General features: G+C 39.2%; 1 protein-coding gene across 1 annotated transcript in view; it reads right to left on the reverse strand.

Annotated features, from left to right (window-relative positions):
• Window positions 1–25,262, reverse strand: part of COL18A1 (collagen type XVIII alpha 1 chain) — a 117,240-nt gene extending 91,978 nt beyond the window's left edge. Inside the window, exons 1-2 of the mRNA XM_072121560.1 lie at window positions 25,111–25,262; window positions 24,681–24,745 (exon numbers count right to left, since the gene is read on the reverse strand). Coding sequence (XP_071977661.1) covers window positions 24,681–24,745; window positions 25,111–25,121 — 76 coding nt within the window. The 5' untranslated portion in view covers window positions 25,122–25,262. The remainder of the gene's footprint in view (window positions 1–24,680; window positions 24,746–25,110) is intronic.
• Window positions 25,263–26,019: the final 757 nt, after the last annotated feature.

Below are 26,019 nucleotides of genomic sequence, written 5' to 3' on the forward strand. Positions count from 1 at the left end.
TGTTTAATAACTCATTACAGAGCTTTCCTATTCTAATTTTTTTTTTTTAAAGTTGGTCCTCTTGTAAAACTGATTTGTTTAAAAAGCTAGGGTTTAATACCTAGACAGTAAAATTGTGAAATAAAATCTATCAAATACGTCCCAAATGGAAATTTTAAGGGTGAGGGTTGACTTTACGGACAGTAGTATATGTATAAAGCAATGTCTTATAAACGTATACTAGTATCCACTAGTTATAAGTATGCAGGTGACAGGTCCTCCTTCATTGTATATGTTGCTATGGAGACAAGAAAAGGGTTAACAATCTTTGCATTTTTTCCACCGTGGAAAATTGATCTCTGGACTGTAACCCGTCTGTTTCACACCTATGAATATGCCATTCCTTGTACATTGACAGCACAGAGCAATTACACATAATTTAGGAATGCAGGATGGTAAAGGTATGTCATTAGTCATGAGCCTGACGGGATCTGTGCAAGACCAACTCTGCACCCGTGGTTCTATATTTCACCCAACAACTTGCCATCTGGAATGCAAACTCAATCCATTTGTTTTGCACTGATGGGGACATAATAAGTAAATAGACAGGAACGCTGAAAGGGCCGATGCATCAGGGCCATTGTCCGAGTCTGAGATGTGACACTGCATATTCAGGGGCTCGGAGACGTCCACATACTCAGTCACATAGATCTGTCACACAGAGACGTGAATGACCACACAAAGGATTAGGGAGAGGGTAAATGACACCACCAAGGCGACCATTCAGATGTGGGGGCAGGAGGCGGTGTTCAGAGGAAGTAAATTAACACCTCAAAGTTTTCTTTCTTTTGTCACAGAGAGAAAGGATTTTCCAGCCTGTAGATTTTTAAAATTCAGCTAATTTTTTTTTTCCTGTCTGCCTCCCACCGTAGACTATTTTCTTTTAGAATTTAGCTCACATCTATAGAACAATTTTTTTTTGTTTCTTCTCACGGAGGAGAAACAAGTTACTAGTAGGTTAATTGGCCTCCTATGGTGACTGTGTGCTAGGGAGATTAGATTGTAAGCTCCACCAGGGGAGGGCTGGATGTATATGAATAAATTCTCTCTACAATAATCCAATATATGAGGCAGCAGGTTTAGTAGTCCTGTCTTCTGAGTTACAGTATGTTACAGCTTCCCTCTCTAAATTGTCATCTTTCTGTCCAAGTGGGATCGGAGTATTAATGTAACAGAGCACAGACAGTAGCTATTTAGGGTACAGTGCTGACAAGGCCCAAAGGCCACCCTGCCATAGCCAAACACAGCAGTATTAAAAATGGAGCACGGTGGTTGGTGGTCTCTGGTAAAGATCTTGCATTAGGGTTCAGGAGCTTCACGTTTCACCTCTGTTGCACAAAATTGGTTCGAACATATATTTTGTATTGTTGATATGTTGTCAGAATTACAACTCCAAGGCTCCATTTGTGAGCCACAATAATAACTTAGCAACTTGGGCTAAAATTATCCTCCAAAATGACCTCTTGTCATTATCACATGGATTTCTGCAATTCACCTTAACACGAACTTAAGTGTAAAGATCAATTGTACACAGTATCTTCAATTGGCTTCTTCTAACCATATCTGGCATGGGTGTAGCTAGGTGTTTGCTCGGAGAGCTCAATGCCAAAATTGAAATAACAAGTGTACATTAAACTATGTGGACTGAAAAGGCCAAAGGTGATGAGCCGTTCTAAATCTATCATTATAGGACACCTTTTAACTCTGAAGACATAACAAGGAAGCAATATAAGTCTAGCGCCTTCCTCACTGACCTTCACAGGTCTGGACAGGTAGTTTATGTTATTTTGCCTGCACTCACTTATTACTTTGGTTCTATATTTGTGTTGTATTTGTATTGTGTTCTATATTTGTAGAAAAAGTAGAATTTATTTGTAATTAATTAATTGTAAAAAAAAACTTTACAAAATATACCTGTTCCATGTTGACTTACATACAAATTTTACTTAATAACAAACCTACATAACCTATCTTGCACTCAGACTGCCTGCATTATTATTATTATATAAAGGCAGACCCCGGGTTAAGTTCTGTAGGTTTGAATTTGTATGCAATTCAGAACTGGTATGTTTTGTAAGTATAACTCGTGACACTGTATTTTTTTCTGTCCTTGTGACAAAAGGATTTTTAAAAATTCTGGTCTATCATGGGAACATGAATTATCAATTAAGTTTCAATATAGACACCCTTGATAACTTGTATATTGACAATTGCAGCCTGGGGATAAAGTTCAATAAATTATCAGCATCTAAAGGTCTTTGCTAGAGGTCATAGAGATCGGTTTGTGTCTAGTGTTGGTCTGTAAGTCAGGTGTTCTTAAGTCGGTGATGTCCTGTATTGTATTTATTATTATGTAATAGATTATAATGGAAGAGGGGGTCATGCAGGTCTATGCTGACCCTGATTTCAGACTTTTGAAATAAAAAATACACATATATACATGCATGCATATATATTCATATATACACACATACTTTATGGGATGTAGATTTTTATTAGAATTATTACAAATATCCAAACACATGTGCTGCTTAGAAAAACATGGAAAGATGTGTATAAAAGTATTTCTTCCTGTATGTAGCTTTACTTTAAAGTATCACCGCAGAGCTACTGTTTACTTGCACCTTCTAGTTTTATGACCAGAAATAGCAGCAAGTAAACAGAACATTTCTCTTCTACACGAAGACAGTTAAATACAGTTTAGAAACCAATCAGCCGCTTCTCTGTAAAAAATATAAATACTGGCGACAGGTCACAATCTTGTGGTCGGCATTGAAAAAAAAATGGAATATGCCATTATATGTCATTAACATCTGTTATGCCAATACACATTAGAAATGTAGAGAATACGTAATAACGCACACGCTTGGCCAATGTAGGAAGTATATGCTCCTTTCCATGACGCCGACAAAGCCTTCAGCTCGAATTCTTGAACAAATACAAAGTTCAAAGCTTAACAAGCACAATGTAATATGTCAGACTGGGAGCACAAAACCATTTGTACACATGACTGCCAGGAAAGGTCTGCACTTTAAAGGACTCTATTGTATTTCAAAGGGTCTGTAGTTGGCTGTGAAGTGAATTCATACTTAACCAGTAATCCTTAAGGTGAGGAAAGTCCATAGAAAATTTTCTATATGATCCTTTCCGCTGTCTATTGAAGTTATCTTAGTCCAGCACCTGACAAAAACCCAAATATAACTATTCCTTAGCTTTGTGTAAAAGTTAGGAATCTATCCAAACTCATGTAAGTTATGGTAACATTCATTGATTAATGAGTCAAATCTGAGATTTACGTCTCATCCACAATTATGTACTTAAGTGTTAAGATCAATTTAACATTTGTACATAGTAGCTTCTATTGGCTTCTCTATTGTATGGCGTAGCAATACAGCACTCACATCGATGGATGACGCCTTACCATTCCTCCTTATGCCTCCATATTCCAACATAAGTCAAAAACATCTCAGTCTACTGTAGCTGGGGACACGCACTGAGCAGAATCGTGTCAGGAGACGCCATTCTGTAGCAATTCCGACCATGTTGGAAACCAGACTTTTTGGCTTACACCCTAAATTTGCCTGCAGGAGGGGTCAAGTTCAAACTTCAAACCAGATGGCCTAGATTTGTCTACCGAGGTTTATTTCCACCCGACCTCCTCATCAATGTGTATTGGTAGTTGGGAAATATTCATTCCTACATTTCCTCCAAAAAGACATTTTTCTAAAAGTTTTTGGAACATTGGTTTATCTGAATACTTTTTTTATAGTGCACATTCTGCTTTGGGCCGTGGTATTCTTGGCCAGTCCCGCAGCTTAGGCTTAACATCAGAATGTTGATCTTGCCAAAATCCAAATCCAGTATTCAATGTGACCTGCAGTACTGATAACATAATACTTTCTGGCCCCTGTAGGATGGAACCATGGATAAAACCCAACATTTTTTACAGTTGGAAAGATTTTATACATGATAAACCTTTTATTGTATGAAGCATCTACAATTTTAATTTACTTTAGTTTTAATTTTAGAGCTGAAATAACTTTACCAACCCTGTTTTCTCAGAAATAATAATAATAATAATAATAATTCTTCCTTTATTTATATACCACACACAGATTACACAGTGCTGCACAGTTCTTGCCAAATCAGTCGCTGTCCCCAATGGGGCTCCCAATATAATCAACCTCACAGTATGTTTTGGAGAGTGGGAGGAAAGCGGAGGACCCGGGGGAAACCCACGCAAACACGGAGAGAACATACAAACACTTTGCAGATGTTGACCCTGGGACTTGAACCCATATCCCCAGCGCTGCAAGGCTGTAATGCTAACCGCCCCCGTGCCGCCCAATTTTGCACTACAACTTCCATTCTATCACTACATGTGCAATATATGCCCACATACAGTTATTGTATGCTCTGGTAGTAGAAAAAACATGCCTTTTTTAAATAAGATACATAGCAAAAAAAAAATCTATTTTCTTAAACTCTGACCCAAGTCTAAAGATAAAGCGGTTGGCTATAAAATAACAGCAGTAACTGTTTTCTTGACAGTAAACAATAAATGTATGGGCAGGATAAGTGTGGGATGGATTCAGAATTGGATTTACGGAATGTCATAGTCAAGGAACAAGAACTCCCATCAGCTGTTGACATGAAACATTGACTTCATACCAAGACAGGCTGAGTAGAGCGAACGTGACCGACCCTGAGCCGCATATAATGAACATTGCTGTGACACTTACACCTGTTCAAAGCCACCAAGTGACAGTGATGTAGGGGTCGGATAATCATACTGGGCACAGTGGTATAATCCCTGGAAACTCCTTGATACATGTCTTCAATAAAAGGATGTTTTGGTTTATTGGAAAATGTTACCTCTAAAAAGCTACATTGGAAATATATTGTCAAGATTAATGAGTCTTTTAACTATTAACCAGTTTGGCTTCTTGGTTGCCAGTGAAAGGGGTTAAATAAACCAAGGAACTACATATAACCTTATAACTTCTTATGCCCCATCCAGTTATGTCATTCTCAAGGGAGCTTGAGAATGGCAATCAAAAAATCAGCTATGTATAATGGTACTCTCCTTCAGGCAGATTATGTGAATAATTTTGACAGCTAAAGCGCATGCCAGATTATTGTATGGGATTTACATGAAAGAGAGATACTTTTGCAAGACAGTGAAGATCTTTATCCATGTGTGTATAAGACTACAAATGAAGAATCCAAGGAAGCATGAAAATGGCTCCAAGGGTCTGAAACATTATGGGGCACATTTACTAAGTATGGTTCAAACTGCACGAAGTGTGGCTTGCCTGTGTATGATGCAGGGTGCGCCAGATTCATGATTTCTGGTGCCCTTAAATCATGAATCTAGCGCTCCCCGAACTGGGCCAACAGAGTGCACCACTTTTTTCTGGTCTATCTTTAACATGGTACATATGACACACTTCTGTCGGCCTTGCATGGCGCACGGTTCACCTGAGCACCGGAATGCCCCCTACTTTGTGTTGCATGATGCCTTGTGCAGCTGCGCCACAAAAGGCCCGTATGCGACAAATTTGTGGTGCAGACACTTCTTAAATACCTGTGCAGGCAGTTTCCACTAGAAAGAATGTGCAAAGTCCAACAGTACGGTAAATATGCCCCGATATGTTTTCCACTGTTGGTCAATAAAGCAATCACTATTTATTGGAGTACTACTTCATTTGATTCTTCATTTGTGGTTTATATGCACCTTGGAGCCTGGTTTGTTTTTACTATACAAAAGCATCTGTCTATAGAACAGTCACAGTCAGCTTCAACATTTTGCTTTCTCCAGTAGAAATAAGTCGACCTGATGGTCAGGTAATGGCTGTCTGACCCAGACATTTTCCTGGATGAGCGTGTCCCTTTGGCAAATCATAGCCCTGACTTATTGCTAGGGGTGTCAAATTTCCGGATTGGCTGTTTGGCTACCAGTCCTGCACTATGTCCTGGTCAGAAGGCCAAACCCAAACCAACTATTGGGTACGCTCATCTCTAGTCACAAGTTGATATTTGGGGAAAACCCATAACAATTACAACAAACAAAGGCACACATCTCTTTGGTTCTCCTAAGCCTACTTTCAGAAGCCCACTGACAGCTATCATTGAACAATATTAGGTCTGTGGACCACCATACATTATCTAGGACACCTCTCTTGCATATCTTTAGTGTATCGTATACTATTAGTAACCTGTCTTCAGTACATCATATATTGTCAATGGAAGAAACAAGTTTTGAACTAAAGAACTATCTAATAATAAGATTCATGGCGAGTTTAGAAATTTTGTGACTTGTCTGTGTTTCATCAGTTCAAAGCGTTTAGCTTCCCAATGAAAAGTTTTTGACATGCCAAATGTAAAAGTTCTTCTTTATTGATTCTTGGCATAGACTCCATCCGGTGTACAAAGAATGGTTTTGTCTTCAAAAGAATGTGGGGTTTTCCCACCAGAGACATATCAATAGGTGGTATATACTGTGCATAATAGGCGGGGGTGCCATATCTGTGATCCTACCTACAATGAGATCCCCAGTTAGGTGGCAACAGAGATGCATTCAGAGCATGACTAAATATGGCCACACTGCTCTTACCAATCCAGTCTATGGGAATTACTAGAGCCACCAAGCAAACATATCCGGACACCTCCCAATTAAATGACCATTAGTCGACTAAGTGATATAGTCTAGCATGTCAACAGTGATTGAATGGTTCGCCAGTGTTCAGGTATCCACTCCCCCCCCCAACTAGAAACACCCAGCTGTCAATATATTTATATATTTCTACAAGAATAGTTGATACGTCTTGGAAGATAAAAGTTTCACCATAGAATAGAAGCTATAAGAGGTCTTCTTTAAAGTGACCTAAATGGATCTGTGCCACCTAATACAGCAGGTACAGAAGTGGTGATTCAGAGGGCACTTAGCTGAAGCAGTGTGAGTCAGCACACATACAATACTGTATTCTTATCTACACGGGAAATATCAGAGTGACTGATCAAATGCAATAAGAAGCCTGATTGAGGAGCAATTATTAGAGGCTGCTAAAAGGGCTCTACTTATTGCTCCTAGTAACTTATTATTACATTCAAAGGCTTCTAGACACTGCAGTGTTTTAGGGTTCATAATAGCAATCAATTACAGGAATTACTGAATGTGCTAAGATGCTGTGCTATTCCATCCAATAAAATACCAGGTCTGAGGATGGAACCCGACAGCCCAGATACACTAAATGGCACCCATCAGGCCCCATAGGGGCTTTTCAAGTGCTAGATCTCATCCTTCTGCCATTTTTGTTGTTCTGTTCCTAGGACAGCAATATAATAGTCCAGAATATTATTTGATGCAGGTTTTTTTTAGTTGCAGTATATTGAGGATGTAGGTTAGAAGTAGAGATGAGCGAGTATACTCGTCCGAGTATACTGCTCGGTCGAGTATTAGCATACTCGGACCGGCTCGTTACTCGGACGAGTATCTCGCCGGCTCGAGATCGAGCAAAAATATTAAATAAAATATATTACACATGTTTGCAGATGTTTTACTTGTAAGAACACATTGAAATAACACTATTCTTCACTTTCCAGGTGTTCGCGCGTGTCTCCCGCTAGGTTCAGAGATGTTCGGAACATCTGGAATGTGAAGAATATTGTTCTTTCAATGTGTTCTGCACTTAAATGGTCCTGTATTCACTGTTTTTAATGTTTTAATTCTATTCTTCACTTTGCAGCTGTGCGCGCGTATCTCCGAACCTATCTGAAGACACGCGCACACCTGCAATGTGAAGAATAGAATTAAAACATTAAAAACAGTGAACACATGAGCATTTAAGTGCAGAACACATTGAAATAACACTATTCTTCACATTCCAGATGTTCGTGCACATCTCCTAACTTAGTGGGAGACACGCGCGAACACCTTCAAAGTGAAGAATAGTGTTATTTCAATGTGTTCTTACAAGTAAAACATCTGCAAACATCTGGAATTTTTTTTTTGCACTGTTCTTTTACTGTTCAGTTTTATTAAAAAAATGCTCGGGTCTCCCATTGACTTCATTGGGGCTCGTTTTTCGAGACGAGCACTCGAGCATCTGGAAAAGTTTGTCTCGAATAACGAGCACCCGAGCATTTTAGTGCTCGCTCATCTCTAGTTAGAAGTCTATTCTTTTGGCATCGGTCAGGGCACTATGTACTGTGGAAGCTTTCCCCTGTGCCACACACTAAATGAAAAACTGTGTTGTACTTGCACAAAAAAAACTGTCCTTATATGAACAGTAATATCACTGTGTGGCTCCCTATTGCTGAGGATATATACATTCAGCAGAGGTCGGGGATGGATGCAATATATTGCATCTGCCCCCCATTGCCTCCAATATCCACCACTGAGAAAATATGTCACTTAGCCTGACGGATCAACATGGAATGACACACCATGCTACATCATTCCATCCTGAGTTTCCCACAGTATATAACATATACTGTATAGATGGAGGCAAAAAGGAGGCATCTGTTTACCAGTATGTGTTTATGTAGTTATCCAACCTCCCAAACACATCTTCAGGACTTCTCCAGAACTTCACTGACTTTCTGGAATGCTCTACCTCAGACTATCAGACGAATACCCAACCATCAAAGCTTCCAGCTGATGGCTGATTCAAGCAGCTGCTTTATTTATCGATATATTATATCATTTTTATTCCGGTCCGTTATAAAGAATAGCTAGACCATTATACAAGCTCTTATACCTCTTGTCTCACCCCTTCCTCCTCATAGATTCTAAGCTCTTGTGAGCAGGACCCTCTCTCCTATTTTTTCATATGACTGTTTTCCCCTGTAATGTCTTATATTATATGTCCCATATGATCTGTAGAGTGCTATGGAATATGATAACGCTATATAAAGATTAATTATTATCATCATGTATATGCCCAGTGTATGCGTCAAGGGTTTTCCTGGTGTATATGCTGAACATGTGCATAAAGAAAGGTGTTAAAATAACCTTATACTACACCAGATTTACCAACCAAATAAATGTGGTGAAGAATAAGACTAATTGTGCACTTTCTGTCTTACTTTAGGACAATTTTGATAAATCTGCCCAAGTGTCAACAGTGATACTGAGTCATAGATTTTCTGTAGAAACAGTAGCTGTCAGTATAGGTGACAGCAATCAACTCATACTACATTCAGTATGTGATAGCATAGCAAAGTCATCATCCATGACACACAATATGTACCTGGCGCTTAGGATCAAATGTTTCTTTGCTGCTATGGGACTAGTTGTAACATGTGAGCACCTACAGCAGGAATCGGCCAATGCTTACTTCAGCACTTTTACTAAACAAGAAAGTTAACAAGCATTCCTTCTCCGCTCCCACGTCAAGCTAATCAAGAAGAATATGCCATTTGTTATCTCACACCACCATTGCCTTAGAAACATACCAGGAGCTAGTGAATCACCGCTTACGTCTTCTATGCCAAGCTGGCATTCACATTAAAGGGGAAACTCATGCAAGGAGCAAAGATCAGGCATTAAAGACTAGTTACACAGGTGATCAAAGACAAGTCATAAATCTATGCAACCTTTATCTTAATTTGGCCTACCTACAAGATAACCTATTTAATGGAGAGAGTTTTTTTAACGTATATGGGCACATTTACTTACCCGGTCCCGCGGAGTTCACGAGTGCATTGTCCTATGATCATGGACTCTGCCGCGATTCACTATGATCGTGCACCTGATATCCTGCATGTGTCGCTTCCCCACTCAGGTCCGCAGGAGTTCACCTTCTTCTTCCTAGTGCATGTAAGTGCATTGTCTTGCGACACAATTTGAAAGTTAAATCCCGCACTCCCTCCAAATTCCGACGGCACGGTCCCCGATTTCTGTTGCATGGAAGTTGCAAGCGCAAACCGCTGTTAAATACCTGTCAAAGCTGCGCAAATCCCAAAAACTGAACAGGCCGATGAAAGTGTGATCTGTGACCCTTAATAAATAAGCCCCATGGTCTTATTCGTTTCCTGGCTTTGTGGCTAACACGTGAGGCCTGAGCCCCGACCGACAGCTGCACTCGGTAACTATGCAATATTGTGCTGAGATAAAGCCTTCCCATCAAAAAAGCCAGAATCCCAAGATATTTGTTAGGCATTTTAAGAAATATAGACTCTTCATGCTGTCAAGACATCGGTATAAAAGCAAACATTGACTGTTTATACAGCTATGACCTCAAGATCACAACTCGGGTCCATATTGGTACAGCAAATAATTCACAGAATCTTGCAAATTTTTGAGATTAGTTGCTAAAAGTAAAGAACCTCTTCTACTATGTCATCTAACCATGATAACTTATACAGCCACTCTAACAATGCGTTCCCCAAGGGCTGATCCGTTACCGCAGCTGCAGCGCTATGTTTTGTTCACCAATGGATCAGGGACCAGTACAAATGGCAGAGTATTTTGATATTCCAGAAAGGTTAAAGAACTCATTAAGTCATCATTGCTTCATATATTATTTCTAGATGAGAAGAAAGAGAGGAAGCAAAAACAATCCATTTTCCTGAGGATGGAGATTATGACAAGGAGAAGTAAGTGCCCCCACTAAGCATATACATCGCAGCTGCAGAATTTCTATGACAAACCTGGAAAGTATGTTATTTCCTTACTATGATCAAAGATAACATAGGCGGATATTCGGATCTTCAAAAACTACCCTACTGGTGTAATAATGGAGCACCCAATGTGTTATTTCTGGTTGATATTTAATAAAATATGTTTTATGACTATTTATACACAGACAAAAACATCATTCTTCATCCATGCACCACATTCTACTACAAAATATGGGGAAACAGCTAAACACAATAAAGATCATTAACACAATAAAGATCATTTTAACCCCTTACTTTACAATGTTACTCAGTTTTATTGCTGTTTTAGCTCCTATGATTCTCTCGGCTGCCAAGAGCAAAATCCCTCTCTTAGCAGACACATTAGGATCCATCTGGTTCTGTGGGGTGACAATGTGGTTACAATATCAGTGTACAGATGTATATACAACTTTCATCTGGCTACTGACATTGTACTAACATATTGACACATAGAAACAGAGATGAGACAGATCAGAGATGCATGATATACCTATTAGACACAGGCTGATAGACTTTTACACTGTGAGCACTGCTACATCAGTAGATATGTGCCCGTCTCCCCCTTCCCCTGGATCACTTATCGCCTTGTAGTTTGTAGTCTGCAGCCTCTCTCTCTGCTCACGATGTGCTGACAGGAAGTAATAAGTGAGTGTCTCTGAGCTCCGTGCAAGGGGCGTGGCGGCAGGCACACAGCAGAGAGAGACAGAAATCTCATCTGCATGCTGTCACATGCAAATCCAAGATGGCAGCCCAACCCTTAGTCACAAGTTACAGGGTCGTGTCGAGGGACAACTGAAATTGTGTACACCAGGACTGATAGAGACCGGTTGGACCTATATCTGATAAATTCTGCACTTTTGTTAATAACAGTGAATTAGAGAAGGTGTTATTTTGTTATCATGAGTACAAATAAGAAACTTGTCTTCATGGGAATACCCCTTTAAGCCCTAACAGCACCTAACCTATCCTTTGGTTCTCAAGATTGATAAACCCTCAGCAGACATGTTTAGCTTTCCCCTTTTATATGCTGACCATACTTTAACACTTGATCAAGGCTTTTGTGTTTTTTTTTTCCAGTGGAAAAGACCTAAACAGAACAAAATAACACATAGTGTATCTAAAGGATGACTTTTATTACATATTATTATCATATATACATTATTATTCCTGGAAGTAGCTCCTAAGCTGTGGTTTCACCTTAAGCTGCTTACCCTTACAGACAATGCTACTTTGTGGCTGCTGTAGACAATACATTCATGACATTTACTAACCTCATATTCACTCTCTAGTCCTGACCCCTAACCTCATTCCCAAGAGCCAAAATCTGCTGTAACAGAACTGAGTACATGCAGTAGGGTCATTTCACCTGCTTTAATATAACTTTGGTGAGCGAGACCAGACAGACTTGTGATTTACCCGGCAACCAAATAAACAAAGGCGCCATTCATTGCAAGGACAATGTCAGCCTTTTCCATCATGTAGAGGGAACTGAATGAAGATTATTAGCACATTGGTGCTTATTGGGATAGATGAACCCTTAGAATTTGATTTAACTCTCACTCACCACAGATAAATGACTCAGAGAACAACTTAGAAAGAACAGATTGTAATCCTTAGAAAGGAGCCTTATTAAATTGCTTGGTTACGGAATTAAATTTTCCATTACAAGAAAAAATGTATACGGTAATAATGAGGTCAGGCTTAAACATCAATCAATCTGAAAATATAAAATTCTTATAAGAGAAAATACATAATTGCACCATAACCTGAAAGTACTACTATGGAGGCACTATCCAGGGTTATTAATGGATGGCCTATCCGTAGGGTCAGGGAAGGTCACAATAAATATTTGTATTTACTTTGTCCCCACTGAGAAAGTTTCCTGAAACGAGAAGCATTCCAACATCTGCTGGGCCTTTTAAGGATGTCCTCAAGAAAGAAAGTGGCACTAGTCCCAAGAGTAGGACATTTCAGCTTATCTTTGTCTTAAGTGAGATCGGTAACCAAATCTATGGTCGCCTAAGAGCAGGCCTGTCATATTGTGAGGAACAAAAGACAGTTTTGGTTCAGCTTTCCATGGCTTCAGAACAGATTTGACTATTCCCACACAGAAAGCCATTTATCAAGTTATGAAGGATAGAAATTTGACACTTTTTTAGAGTGCCACCCCGGAAACTTGAACTACTTTTCACGTAGAAAAGGATACATTTACAGAGATTCCGGGACATTTGCGAAAAATATATATGGTACCTCCTATATGCTACTTACTTTTTGAGACTGCATTGTTCATCATGAGTATACCTCATCTTAAGTAAGCTCACTTCTATATAGATTTCTCTCCACATCCCTTTCCTGCAAACTTGTGTTATCTTTAAGGAAGTTTGAGGACAACAGGACATCTACATTCAGTGTTGGACTGGCCAACTACAGTACTAGAGAATCCAATGATGAGCACAGGTTCTAGCCCAATACTGAGCCCCTGAAATCCAGAAGAAAACACCTCAGTTTGGAGGTTTTAAGAGTCTATTTACTAGGGATTGATGATTTTATTTGATGGGTCTATATAACTATAATCATGACAATGCTTTCAGGGTATTCATATGACTGGCCATCGATTTTATGCATGGACATGTCAGGTCTGCTTGAGTTGTAAAGAAAATACCAAGTTTTGGTGACATTTCCACAGTGATAAGTGATGGACTGGTGTGTTGGGATAGTTGGGACAACCATCATTTATGGGGTTCCCTGTACCCCACAGGAATGTTGTGGTGATAAGCCATTTGAGTTGCCTCATGAGTCTGCACTCGTAACCATAAGACTGCCAAGAGAAAGTCAAACATGGGGAACTAATGCTCTGTTCATATAGACAGCAGGATTGGTTAGATCGTCCCTATTCAAACACATAACCTATGGATAATAAATAAGTTTAAAAATTGCCTTTAAGAATCAGTTAGCTGTTATTTTGACATCTGTATTTTATAATAAGGACAATAGAAAGTATCAGCAGCCATGTCCATGAACTACCTACTGATATATGCTTGCCTCCACTGACCACTCTGCTTCCTGAAGACATCAAGTCTAAACGACTTATAAGATGATAGACCTATTCCCTTTATTATCTGGCTAGATCGCAAGATCGAATATTCAATCGCTTACACAATAGCAGAAAGCCAGTGGCTTAGAATGCATATGTTGAGAATTCATTCTTAATACTCCATTAAGCAAAAACTAAAGGATCCAGTTTGGGGACACCTACTGTTTCAAGAATACAGAACAAGACCTTTTCTTCTGACCAGAATTTGTCCTTTCAAAATCTTTGAGAATATGTGGTTCAAACAAAAAAATTATGTGAAGCACACAGAGCCCCATGGAGAGGTCAAGTACTGTTTTAACTTGGCAAGAGACGAAATTTAACAATTACACATTTTAGGTCATTTCAGCCTTTAGGGCCTGGTTAGCGAGAACATTTAGTTCACCACTGGGAATATATGGGGCACCATGCAGATCTACATGTTTACTTCCCAGCCAGATAGCAAAAACCACAAAGAGATCATTGATTAAAGATCTAAAGATGTCATCTTGATGCTTTAACAACAACTGTGACCAATCACAATCTTACTGTTTACATTCAATTTTCATTGGCCACTCCATAGAAAAAACACCAAATGATATATAGACAGAATGCGAATATACAAAATATTACCTACTTCTAAATGTGTATATTGAAGCATTATTATCTTGCGTTTGTAGAAACTCTTTACTGACCTTTTAACAAAGTTAGAATTTCCATAAGATTTCTATTGGGGATAATACGTCAATCAGGTTTGTTTGCCATTTAGGGTCGTTATCAGGGAACTAATAAAGATAACACACAGGGTTTTGGGAATGGAGGATCTTCCAAGACCTCCTTGAGTTTACCAGATAAAAGTTAGAAAATCAAGCTTGCTCCAATGTGATTTGTTTGACTTCCTCAGCTGACAATCAACATTTTGGTTGTATGGACTCATCTTATACAAAGCTGGTAGAAGCATTAATATTTTTCCGCTTTCCTATTCAATGGGAAGTAAAATATTTTTGGTAACAGCGCTTGTTGAGAAAGGGGACAGAGGATATGAATTTTTGGACAACTGTATGCTTGTGTCATCCATTGCTGATCAGAAACTGGTAGAACGTGCTGTGTATGCAATTGGAACTACCACATGGGTGTCTCCAAAGGTTTTTATACCCATTACATACTTTGATATTCTACAACACTTTGATTTTGGCTACTATCAAACAAAAGTTAGGTACATACAATATATTCAGTGGGACTATGTAAAATGGTTGTACTGAAAGTATAAATGGTAGTATGTATGATATGCCTACACACGGCATACATCTGCCATGGACTACTACTACTGAGTGATTTGGAGACCTCCAAAATCCCCAACTCTTTCCACAATGGTTGCCATTCCACCATCACACCCGTAATTCTTTCTTTGGCCCCCACCATTCCAATTTATTCATATTGACACCCCATATACTACTGTCAAATAGGAGGTCCTTGAATAGCCTTTCCAGCCCAATCCTACCCTCTTAAAAGAAAAGAGCCTAATTAGCATATTCTGTGCTAAAACGAAGGATAAAAACGTTCAAAATCAGTAAGTTGCACATTATAAAAGGTAATGCATGCTACATTTATCATATAATGCTTGGAAATATATTTCAAAACCCTAAGGTTTAGTATAAGATTAACTACCATCATATTATGATAATACGGCAGCTGATAATAATATAAACTACATAACAACTGAAAAGTTTTTTAGAAAAACCTCAACCACACATGATCTCAGGAATAACGCTATCATTGTGTGTGGTCCTTATTGTGTCATAATTAAACATCAGTAATTATCATAGAAACCACAAGAGCAAATTAAGATTTTTTTTTTGCATACTAAATGGCAAAGTCCTTCATATTTTCCTAGACAAGTCCCACAGGCATCTATTAGATCAGTAAAGGAAATCCCATTTCTAAGTATGCTATGCTGTGTTTGTTTTCTTAGTTTAGCAAATAGATGACTCATGGGTTTATTTTAACCATTTGTTATAAGGCTGCAAGGCTCAGGCTACATCCACATGTTTATGCCCTCTGTTGTAAGGATATGTCAGGAATAGGCACATACAGTGTGATATGCCATCCTCCCCTTCCCCCATAAAGCGGGAGGAAAAGTGAATATCAGCGGCAGCCAATGGTGTTTCCCCCAGTGATGTCACTTCCCTTATATGGACAGTGACATCACTGGGGACCTCCCTCCTGCTAAGCAACGTATACGCTAAGCAGGGTTGCAATAAATTGCATCCATCCAACATTGCCTCCAATTGCCTCCGCTGATCATATACGTTGCACAGCAGGATGGAAGGATGTAGCTTGTGACGTCTTTCCATCCTGTGTTTTACACGGTATATGACATCTTTCAGTATATGTCTACGGATAGGCTCAACGTACATATGGCGGGAGCTTTCCTGGTGTATACCCTGAGCATCAAAAAGACTTTATGTGAGCCTAGCCTTAAGTGGCAGACAGAAGAGATGGTCAGTTCCTGTCTACTAGCAACACCTAAAAGTAATTCTCAAGTCATCCGTGTGACAAGTCTTTATCAAGTAAATGAGAGTTGAGCCAAGAATCTGATAGCCTGACGGAAATACTTAATGAATCACAGCCAACACTTATTAAAGTAATTATGTTGGACAAAAAGAAACCCTACAAATTGAGAGTTGCTTGACCAATCTAGTAAATGAACAATAGAAAAATTGCCTTCAGAACATGGAGACAAGCACCATCCATTGTAAAGAAGCCCAAACTGGTCAAGTAGAAATGGAGGTTTTTTTTAGCGGCCTCTTAACATTTCTCCTACATAGCAACTAGCATCCTCATTGTATACCAACCAGGTGTTACCACAACGACAACTCTGAATGGAACGTTCTGTCTGGAGGTAAGTTGTAACACTGAATATAAAATGACTCACTTCCTAAGTTAATTTGAAGCCCAACGGTGACCTAATACTGCATCTTCCCACACATCAGACTTAAGAAGGCTAATTACATGGCCATCAACGTTACGTTAAGGAATAAAGTTCTATTAATTGCGCAACTGAATCCATGGAATTATGTTTCTGCTTCCTTTCTACGTTGTACCATAGTGAATATGGTAGAGTTCTCTAGTGTCCAAACAGCTGAATAGCATCTGGCACATGCTCAAATCAGAGACCTCTGGCTATATAATAACTTCTAAATATATCACCGCTGCAGGACATTTTGCCGCCCGAGTTTGAGTGTCACATTCTTCTTTTCTATTTTGATGACATTTTATGCAGATTCCTTAAATAATGGAAAACTTCTGCTTAAAATAAAATAAAACAAATACATGTGCCTGAAACCCTGGGAACATGGTTCTGCAAAAGGACTTAAAATCATCAAAAATGTTGACTATAAATATAAGCTGCATGACCGGATTTCTATCAGTGTCTGACTCATCTATCACCGAGTTCTTAACCTAGTTTTGGATAAGACCCAAATCAAGTCTATAAATCAATTTCTGCAGCCCCTTTGTATGGTTAATAAAAAAGCTTCCTTTATCATGGAGTTACATGTTGTTCTATGGACAGGTGCCAACACAACCAATTTGACAGGATGAGGATATAGTTGCTGGCACTGACAACCTTCCAGGGGGCTTGTTTATCTTTCAAATTCCACAAAGGGAACCAGTATTGTTAGTATCTCCTTATCCATAGGGCATCACACGTAGCTTCCAGGTAGAACATTAGGTTTAGAGTACAATGCTTATACATGCTCTTGTGCCCCCCCCCCCATCCTCATAGACTGTAACCTCTTGTATCACCCCTTCATCCTCAGACCATAAGGCCTTGTGTCACCCCCTCATCCTCATAGACTGTAAGCTCTTGTGTCACCCCTCATCCTCATAGACTGTAAGCTCTTGTGTCACCCCTTCATCCTCAGACCATAAGCTCTTGTGTCACCCCCTCATCCTCATAGACTGTAAGCTCTTGCGTCACCCCCTCATCCTCATAGACTGTAAGCTCTTGTGTCACCCCCTCATCCTCATAGACTGTAAGCTCTTGTGTCACCCCTTCATCCTCAGACCATAAGCTCTTGTGTCATCCCCTCATCCTCATAGACTGTAAGCTCTTGTGCCCCCCCATCCTCATAGACTGTAACCTTTTGTGTCACCCCCTCATCCTCAAAGACTGTAAGCTCTTTTGCCCCCCATCCTTATAGACTGTAAGCTCTTGTGTCACCCCTTCATCCTCATAGACTGTAAGCTCTTGTGTCACCCCCTCATCCTCATAGACTGTAAGCTCTTGTGCCCCCCCATCCTCATAGACTGTAACCTTTTGTGTCACCCCCTCATCCTCAAAGGCTGTAAGCTCTTTTGCCCCCCATCCTTATAGACTGTAAGCTCTTGTGTCTCCCCCTCATCCTCATAGACTGTAAGCTCTTGTAAGAAGGGCTCTCACTCCTATTGTTCCATATGACCGTTTGTACTCTGTAATGTAATATTATATTATGTCCCCTATGATTTGTAAAGTGCTACGTAATTTCATGGCGCTATATAAATGAAGATTATTATGATTATTACATGAAAACTCAAAATTTATTTTGTGCCCAATGCTTCTGAGAATATATTTTTTTCTATTAGCCACTTTTGCGATAAATGCATAAACTATAGGGACCATATTATAAAAAAGCCAATGACCTACCAATGTGTCTTAAGAATTTTTTTAAAAAAAGGAAAGCATGGAACAATCTAAAGTAGTTAAAAATTACCCAAATGTACTATATCTTCAAATCCTTTTTTTTAGAATAAGGAGATCTCACTAGGGTCTTCCTAGGTAGAAGTACAGCGTAACCTCTTAGAGAGAACCACAGACAAAATTGCTTCAAAAAGTGGTGGTTGAACATTGTGGTCTTGTCTCCACAAAAGGCCTGCAGGACTTACCAGGCCATAGTCCTGCTAAGCTAAACTCAGTATTGCAGTTTACTTCAGCTGCTATTTGTTCGACTTTGTCGGAACAAACTTGCTTGTGTAAAACTGGACTAAGGATAGTTAAAAAGATGATCAACAATAAAGCTAAGGTTTTTTAGGTTAGTTTACTTGATGTTGCAATTATCTTGCGTACAAATTTTGGATATGTTTACACGGAGCACTGGTTGCGAACAAAGGTAATATGAACAATAATTTGCGTCATCACCCCCCCCAATGCTCAATGATCCAAGGTACATGTTTAGACAAAGATTCTTCAAAAGAGAGGTTCACTTAGTGAATGGACATTGAGCGAGAAGCCTGGCTGCCACTGAATGTCTTAATTACTGATTGATTCGAGCTCAGCTTTACGAATCGTCCTACCTATAGTACAAAATGGTTGTAAATCGGTGTAGGCTCTCAAGATACTCACTGATGAGGTCCATCAAATAAGCAGTCACAATGGACAACCTTACACCTCACAGAGCAGCACAGACAGCACAAAAGCCCGGCTTAACAAAGACAGATCAAGTCGATGATGCTATTATCTATATTCCAAACGTCTCCCATCAATATGGAGGGGACAGGTTTACAATTCTTCACATTCTTCACTCCACGGGCCATGTCACAGCTTGTACCTCCTCCAGGAATGCTTACTCAGGAATCCAGTTTGATAATTGCAGATTAACAAAAAAGGAAGAAACCACATCAAAAGGGATTCTCAAGTGAGCATATCTGTGTGTGGACTCAATCGTTTCCGAAAGTCTTTACCCCCGCTCTAGGATCACACAGAACAGTTGTGGCTAATAAATATGGGACAAATGATTGTATGGCAAGGGTCATAACAATGACTATGGGATTAGTAGAAGCTTGGGAACACTCAGATGTGTTTGGGTTTCACATCCAGCTGCACAACTGGAAGACAAAATACATAACAAGTACCTTGAATGAATTAACGCTAATTCAGGGTTTAACAATACTGGTGCCTACAAGCGAAGGCGGTAATGGTAATACCCAGGACAAGAAGTTACACAACCTAACAACCTGTATAACAAGTAATTGCATAGACAGCCCTATAAATCTCTGCATATTGGTTACTTTATGTATATTACCAGATTTTATTGCTTAAAAGGGAAATATATTCAGCCAATACTGATAATCGTAAGCCCTTAGTGACATATCCTACACTGGCTATATTGAATGCCGTTGCCCTGATTTAAATGGGTCATTAAAAGTGATGATAAATTCAGGATAGTACAACACCTCTCATTTGCACTGATAGGTTCTCCTGAAAAGCCTCCACTACTGGAGCTAGAAGCAAACAGCTCCATGCACTGCGATGTGTCCGCGCTAGGTTACTGCAGCTTACCTGCCTTTTAAAGCTGCTGGTAGTAGGATTAAGGGCAATGGACTTTGATTTCAATAATGGGGCAGATTTATCAAGCTGTCTGAAAGTCAGTATATTTCTACCCATGGCAACCAATCACAGCTCCCCTTTAAAATATTCATGAGCACTGGTGAAATGAAAGCTGAGCTGTGATCGGTTGCCATGGGCAACTAGAAATATTCTGACTTGATAAATCTGCCGCAATATCTTTATTATTTCTGTCTTTTATGCACTTCCTGAGATATTCCCATTTTAATCCATATGCTAATGAAGTAATTGGTGCATCAAGTCATCTTCCTGTAATTCCTGCCTAGACTATTAACCACTTTGTCAGATAAGCAGTAGATTAGTCTAGTGGGGTCATCAATGAATTAATAGGGAAATAATTTCTGTGGGAATAATAATAATAACTAGGGCAAAAACTTGGTGAACCAACTGCCTCATTCGCCTGCAGATCAGACTGGGCGTAATAGACAGAAATAATAAAAACATGTAGGAAATAACAATGCAAATTACAATGCATTTTTCTACAATACAGCAGACTGTAACACTTGGGGGAGGTGGTAGACTACCTTTAATCTAAGGCTTTAGGTCATTATCAATATATGAATATATCTACTAGGCCTCCTAAATAAGACCTAGTCAGATTGACCTACGGTACCATATGTAGACTATAGCTCTAACTTATAATATCTTATTTGACCTGACAAACGACATCTTATAGAGCAGGAGGACCTGACTCCAAAGCCAAGAAGAAGCATACATTTCACAAAGTTACACGTTTTGATTGAAATCTATATATCAATGTTACTGTATGGATCCAGTTGATCAGACTATGTTCCCCAGATTCCCTTTTAGGGTGTAAAATCTACTTTACAACAACAACAACAACAACAAGTATTGAAAAAAATCTTACATCAGGCACCATGCCACCACATATTTCCCTGTGTGGGGTCTACCCTCGTGTCTGTGGCTTCATGACTGAACACATGAGAAGTATTTTGCAGTAAACATAGAGTGCAATCCATCAGAGAGTAAAAGACCGCACAGAGGCAGAATACACCAGACAAGCAAACTCTTAGCTAACACTTGCCACTCCTTGGTGTGAATTAAACAGACGTTTTACCTTCCCTTCCAGACAGCTTGTTTGATGACTAAGCCACTAAAGTTGTCTGCTCTTTATACATGCCCTAAATCCATTGCTAACTCCTAAACTATGATCCAGGTAGAGCTCTCCAAAAGCCTCTGCTCATTCTGGACTAATTTTGCTTCCATTCAACCATTTTATGGGCCAATTTCAAACACTCAACTGTTTTATGTAGCTAAAGTAGAAGATCTTGTTAAAATCAATAAGCCGTGTGCCGTTCTACAAGCCCGGTGGCCTACTTAAATAGCAATGATTACCTTCCTCTACGTAATGGCAAATGTTCTGGGGCGTATAATTCTGGTAATGATATCGCTGTAACACAGCGCTCGGAGGCAACTATTTTAGGTTATTTTATGCTTTGGGGACAGGAAGTCCTGAGATGTGTTATATAGATATAGTACAAGTAGTAATCATTGTGGGCGAGATAAGATCTGGAGACCAGAAGATGGGATTTGGAAGATGACCTTTTGAATCTGTGTTGTACATTTTTCCTAAATTCAAGAACTGAATGATCTAAGACTTGAAGAAGAATGGCAGATTGTTACTGACTTTTGATTTATTTCAGTATCTTCATCGCTTGCAACGTGAACCCACTGATTTGGGCAAGTTCTGCCAACCTTCTAATGTGAAGGCAGATGTTGGGAGTGGGGAAAGGATATTGAAGTTGGCTTTCAACTACCCAATCCTTTTGTTCTTTGGGAAGTCATTGCCAATGGAGACGTCATACTTATAAGGTAGTCTAGCAAATAGCTGTTGACCGAACAGGGAATTGAGCAGGGAATGGATGATAAAACTAGTAACCTAGATGGGACAGATATGTTGTCTATAGGTTCAGATAAGTTGAATGCAGAATCTCTCTGTGGGTTATGGACAAAGATCCATTGCTAAAAGTCTACAACTGTTCACTAGTTGTGTCCGTTAGGCATAAGCCAGTGACACAAAAGTGAGTTTGTTCCGACAACCTGGCTCCATGTTTCTGGATGTACTGGGTCAGAACATAGAACGTATGAAAACTGGGCATCTCAGTTAAGTTTATCTGCTTAGAGTAACAATCCCAAAACTACTACCTGGACACAACTGATGTATATAAAAGGGCTTCATTCACCACTCCAAGGCTCCTATAGTAACATATTTATTCATGTAAGAAAATACTAGTTTAAAAAACCCTACAAAATAAAACAATTCTACACAAGAAAAGCTAAATAGTGAGACTTTGGTTAAAATATAACCTATTATAAAATGGTCAGTATTTACCAGTTGACTTTACAAGGATTTTTTTTAGTTTACAAGTCCACAAAGTGCTTTTGATTTTATACTATTCTGTAGGAAACATTAAACTACAGGCACGGTGACAATCTGATCACACATCTTTCATCCCTCATACATTACCTCAAGCCTTTTTCTTCTGCCAAAGAGAATAATCCAGTAATATGACACAATCTTAATGGGTTCTATCATACTAAGGGATATTTGGTAGAGCAGAAGTATGGGTGGGAATAGTTATAGGTTAAATATTTGTCCAATATACAAGTCATCTAATAATATATCTTTGCCAATTCAAATCTCTAAGAAACACAAAAGAACTTGGCATAAAGAATCCATGACATCATTATAGTGTACTGTTTAGATCTGGTATAATAAGCGGATCTTGGCCTAAATAATCCATTCATAAAACCATTGTAGTGTGTTGCTGAAATCTGGTATGCGTAGATCTTGGTCTTGGATACCAAAATCAATGAATGGTCACAACTAGACTTAGAAGCAATATGCGGCTAGTAACCCCCTACCTTGCTTATTCAGTTCTAAACATATTCTTTGGCAGTTGACAAAACCAAAAACTTATTCTATCAAATGCCAATGTACATAATATAATTTTAAAGTCACATTTCTTTTTAATTTTTAGAACAGGCAGTCCCCGGTTTAAGTACAAGATAGGTTCTTTAGGTGTATTCTGAAGTTGAATTTGTATGCAAGTCGGAACTGTATATTTTATCATTTTAGCTCAAGACACTTTTTCTTTGTCCCAGTGACAATTGGATTTTCAAAATTTTTTGCTTTAATAGGAACAAGGATTATAAATAAAGCTTCATTACAGACACCTTACAGCTGATCATTGCAGCCTGGGACTATAGTAAGATCCAGATAGCTTCACCAGAGGCCACAGTGGACATAGAGGGCTGTCTCTAACTAAGGGTCATTTGTAAGTCTTCAAGTAGAGGACTGCCTGTATGTCTCACCTCCATATATGAGGTTTACTAGGACCTAGATACTGGTGACCTCTCCCTTGGGCAGGTTGTGCACATCATAATAGTGAGGGCCCACTAACAGAAAAAACTGTGGCCTTGGAAGTAACAGAGTGTCTAGCCAAAAGTTCACAGCCCTGTACATATGTAGTGGTTATCGCTGGTGCCTTCAGCTCTGTTGTGTTTCATTTGAAAAGGATAAAAAGAGCTGTGGTAACCACACAAGCCAAATGTTGCTCCTGGACATCACAAAATACAAAAAGTTGGAGACTTAGACCATCCCATATTACTAAATATTACAGTGATTTTGGTAAAATTTTGCACCTATTTTTATTGAAACTGCCCCCTATAGTTAGAGTATTGTTCTATCCAGGTTTGTTGAATTCTGTTTATACTCAATAATCTGCATTCAGAATAGAATAAATTGCCCATGACTTGTCTCTTACTGTTCAGGAATATAATAAAAGAACTAGTAATCTAATCTGTCTACAGAAGGTCTTTCACAAGCTAGGATCTTGACTATGAATGCAAATGGAATATCAAGTTTAACACATTTTGGAAGCAAGAATAAGCATGTTCCAAATATGCCACTAACTACAAAATGATGTCAAGTTTCTGGATGGTTTATGAGCTGCTATCTTCATATGTCATGTAGACGCCGATAGGCTCAGTGTCATCATACATCATCACACAGTTCAGAGCTTGAATGGATTCAAGCTGTGAACCTAAAACTGGATAGACATAAAATAATATGGAATGCAGAACAATATACCAATCATTTAGGATGGGGTTGGCATCTGTATGTCAGTGTAACCCATCCTGAACGCAAAACTTTACCAAGTTCATAAAGTTACAAAAATGACAAGTCCACTACATTTTAACATTTACTGAACTTGTCTTTAGCTAAGGTAAAAAAAATAACAGTAAAGCAGGTGAAATGGGGAGTTTAGCAGCCAAAGAACCCAGCGAGGGGGCATCACATGAGTGTCACCCCACCCCCACTGCTTCTTTCAATGTCCCACACCATCACCTCCCCTAATCCTTAAATAACTCCTTGAAGTTTCAATGTACTTTACTTCACAAGACATTCAAAAGCAAGAAAAAAAAAAAAAAAGAAGAAGACTCCACTGAATGAAGAGTTGTTCTCCGGATCGCAATGTGGACTAGGGCTCTCCTTACCTTTGTCTTGGCATGAGACCAAAAGGGCCAGATATGCGGCATAGAGGAGCAAGAACTTCTTACACCTGCAAGAAGAAATGGTCTTCAACAATGGTGACATGTAAAAGGGGCATAACGTAACCTCATCAGTATCATAATAAGTGGGCACTCAAGGGCACAAAGCACAGAACATGGGGGGCAGAGGAGTGAAAAAGTTCATACAAAGGAATCTCAGCAATAACTGCACACACAACCTTGTAATACAATGACTTGTGCACAGAAGTTGCAAGATACCAGGGATGAAGATTGTGGCAGTTCTGGGCACCACACACCTGAAGGCTACACATCATATACTAACAATGCATGAAACATACAATGTAACTTTATAAGAGTACAAATAATATATTGTAGCAGGGATTTCTTCACTTATGCAACAGTTGCAGCTCCTTACCTGAGAATCATCTCCAGTATGTAAGATGAGGGGGATCTTGGAGGAGTCCTTGTGCACCCACACACACTCTTTGCAGTGCACACACTCACTCACACCCGGCTGTTCAGTGCTTTGTGATAAGACTTGGAGGGTGCAGGGCACTGGAGCTCCTGGCTGCAGGGTCCTAGCGCCCACTCCCCTCCCTTCATCTACATAAGGCAGAGCTGATTAGTGCCTGCATTCTTTACACTAGCTGTCAGTATTTGCTCTATAAAACAAGCTGTGAATAGGTTCCATGGATATGTTAGAGGCTAACAATATGTACAGCATGCAGTTATATCTTCTGCATGATAAAAGTTATGTAATGTAATCTAGGTATAGTTACTATGTATAGATACAGTATAAAGACACATAAAGTAAAATATTAGTCATTGTTATGTGCACAGTAAGTAGTAGTCATTTATTAAAAGTTTTTTATACCCAAAAAATGAGCTCAAGTACCCCAATGGTCAGTGAAATTAGGATTTAACTATGTTTTTGGGAGATAAATATCTTTAAAGCCAACCCCATGCTTCCCCAAACTAAGTTCATTCACCTCAGTATGTGAATAGCAATAACCTAATCGTAATCTGTACTTTATGAAGTTTCGGTCTTTCATGTAATAAAATAGCCTTTCACACGCTGACATACTAGTAAGCCTTGTGTACAGAAGCCAATCAGATAAAGCAGAGCTTCGGGAGTAGAGAGGGATGGGCAACCTCAGCCAATGATAAGAGAGGAGGCGTATCATAAACTACCTTAAACTACTTGTAGACTCAGGAGTTTGAGGGGTCCTCCACTTTCAGCAAATAATTGATAACATTTTTAAGCAATGAAGTTATATGATTTTATATTATACTTCCCCACTAGATCTCTGCTTGCTGTGATTCT

This window comes from Engystomops pustulosus, chromosome 8 (assembly GCF_040894005.1).
Source record: "Engystomops pustulosus chromosome 8, aEngPut4.maternal, whole genome shotgun sequence".
Lineage (NCBI taxonomy): Eukaryota > Metazoa > Chordata > Amphibia > Anura > Leptodactylidae > Engystomops > Engystomops pustulosus.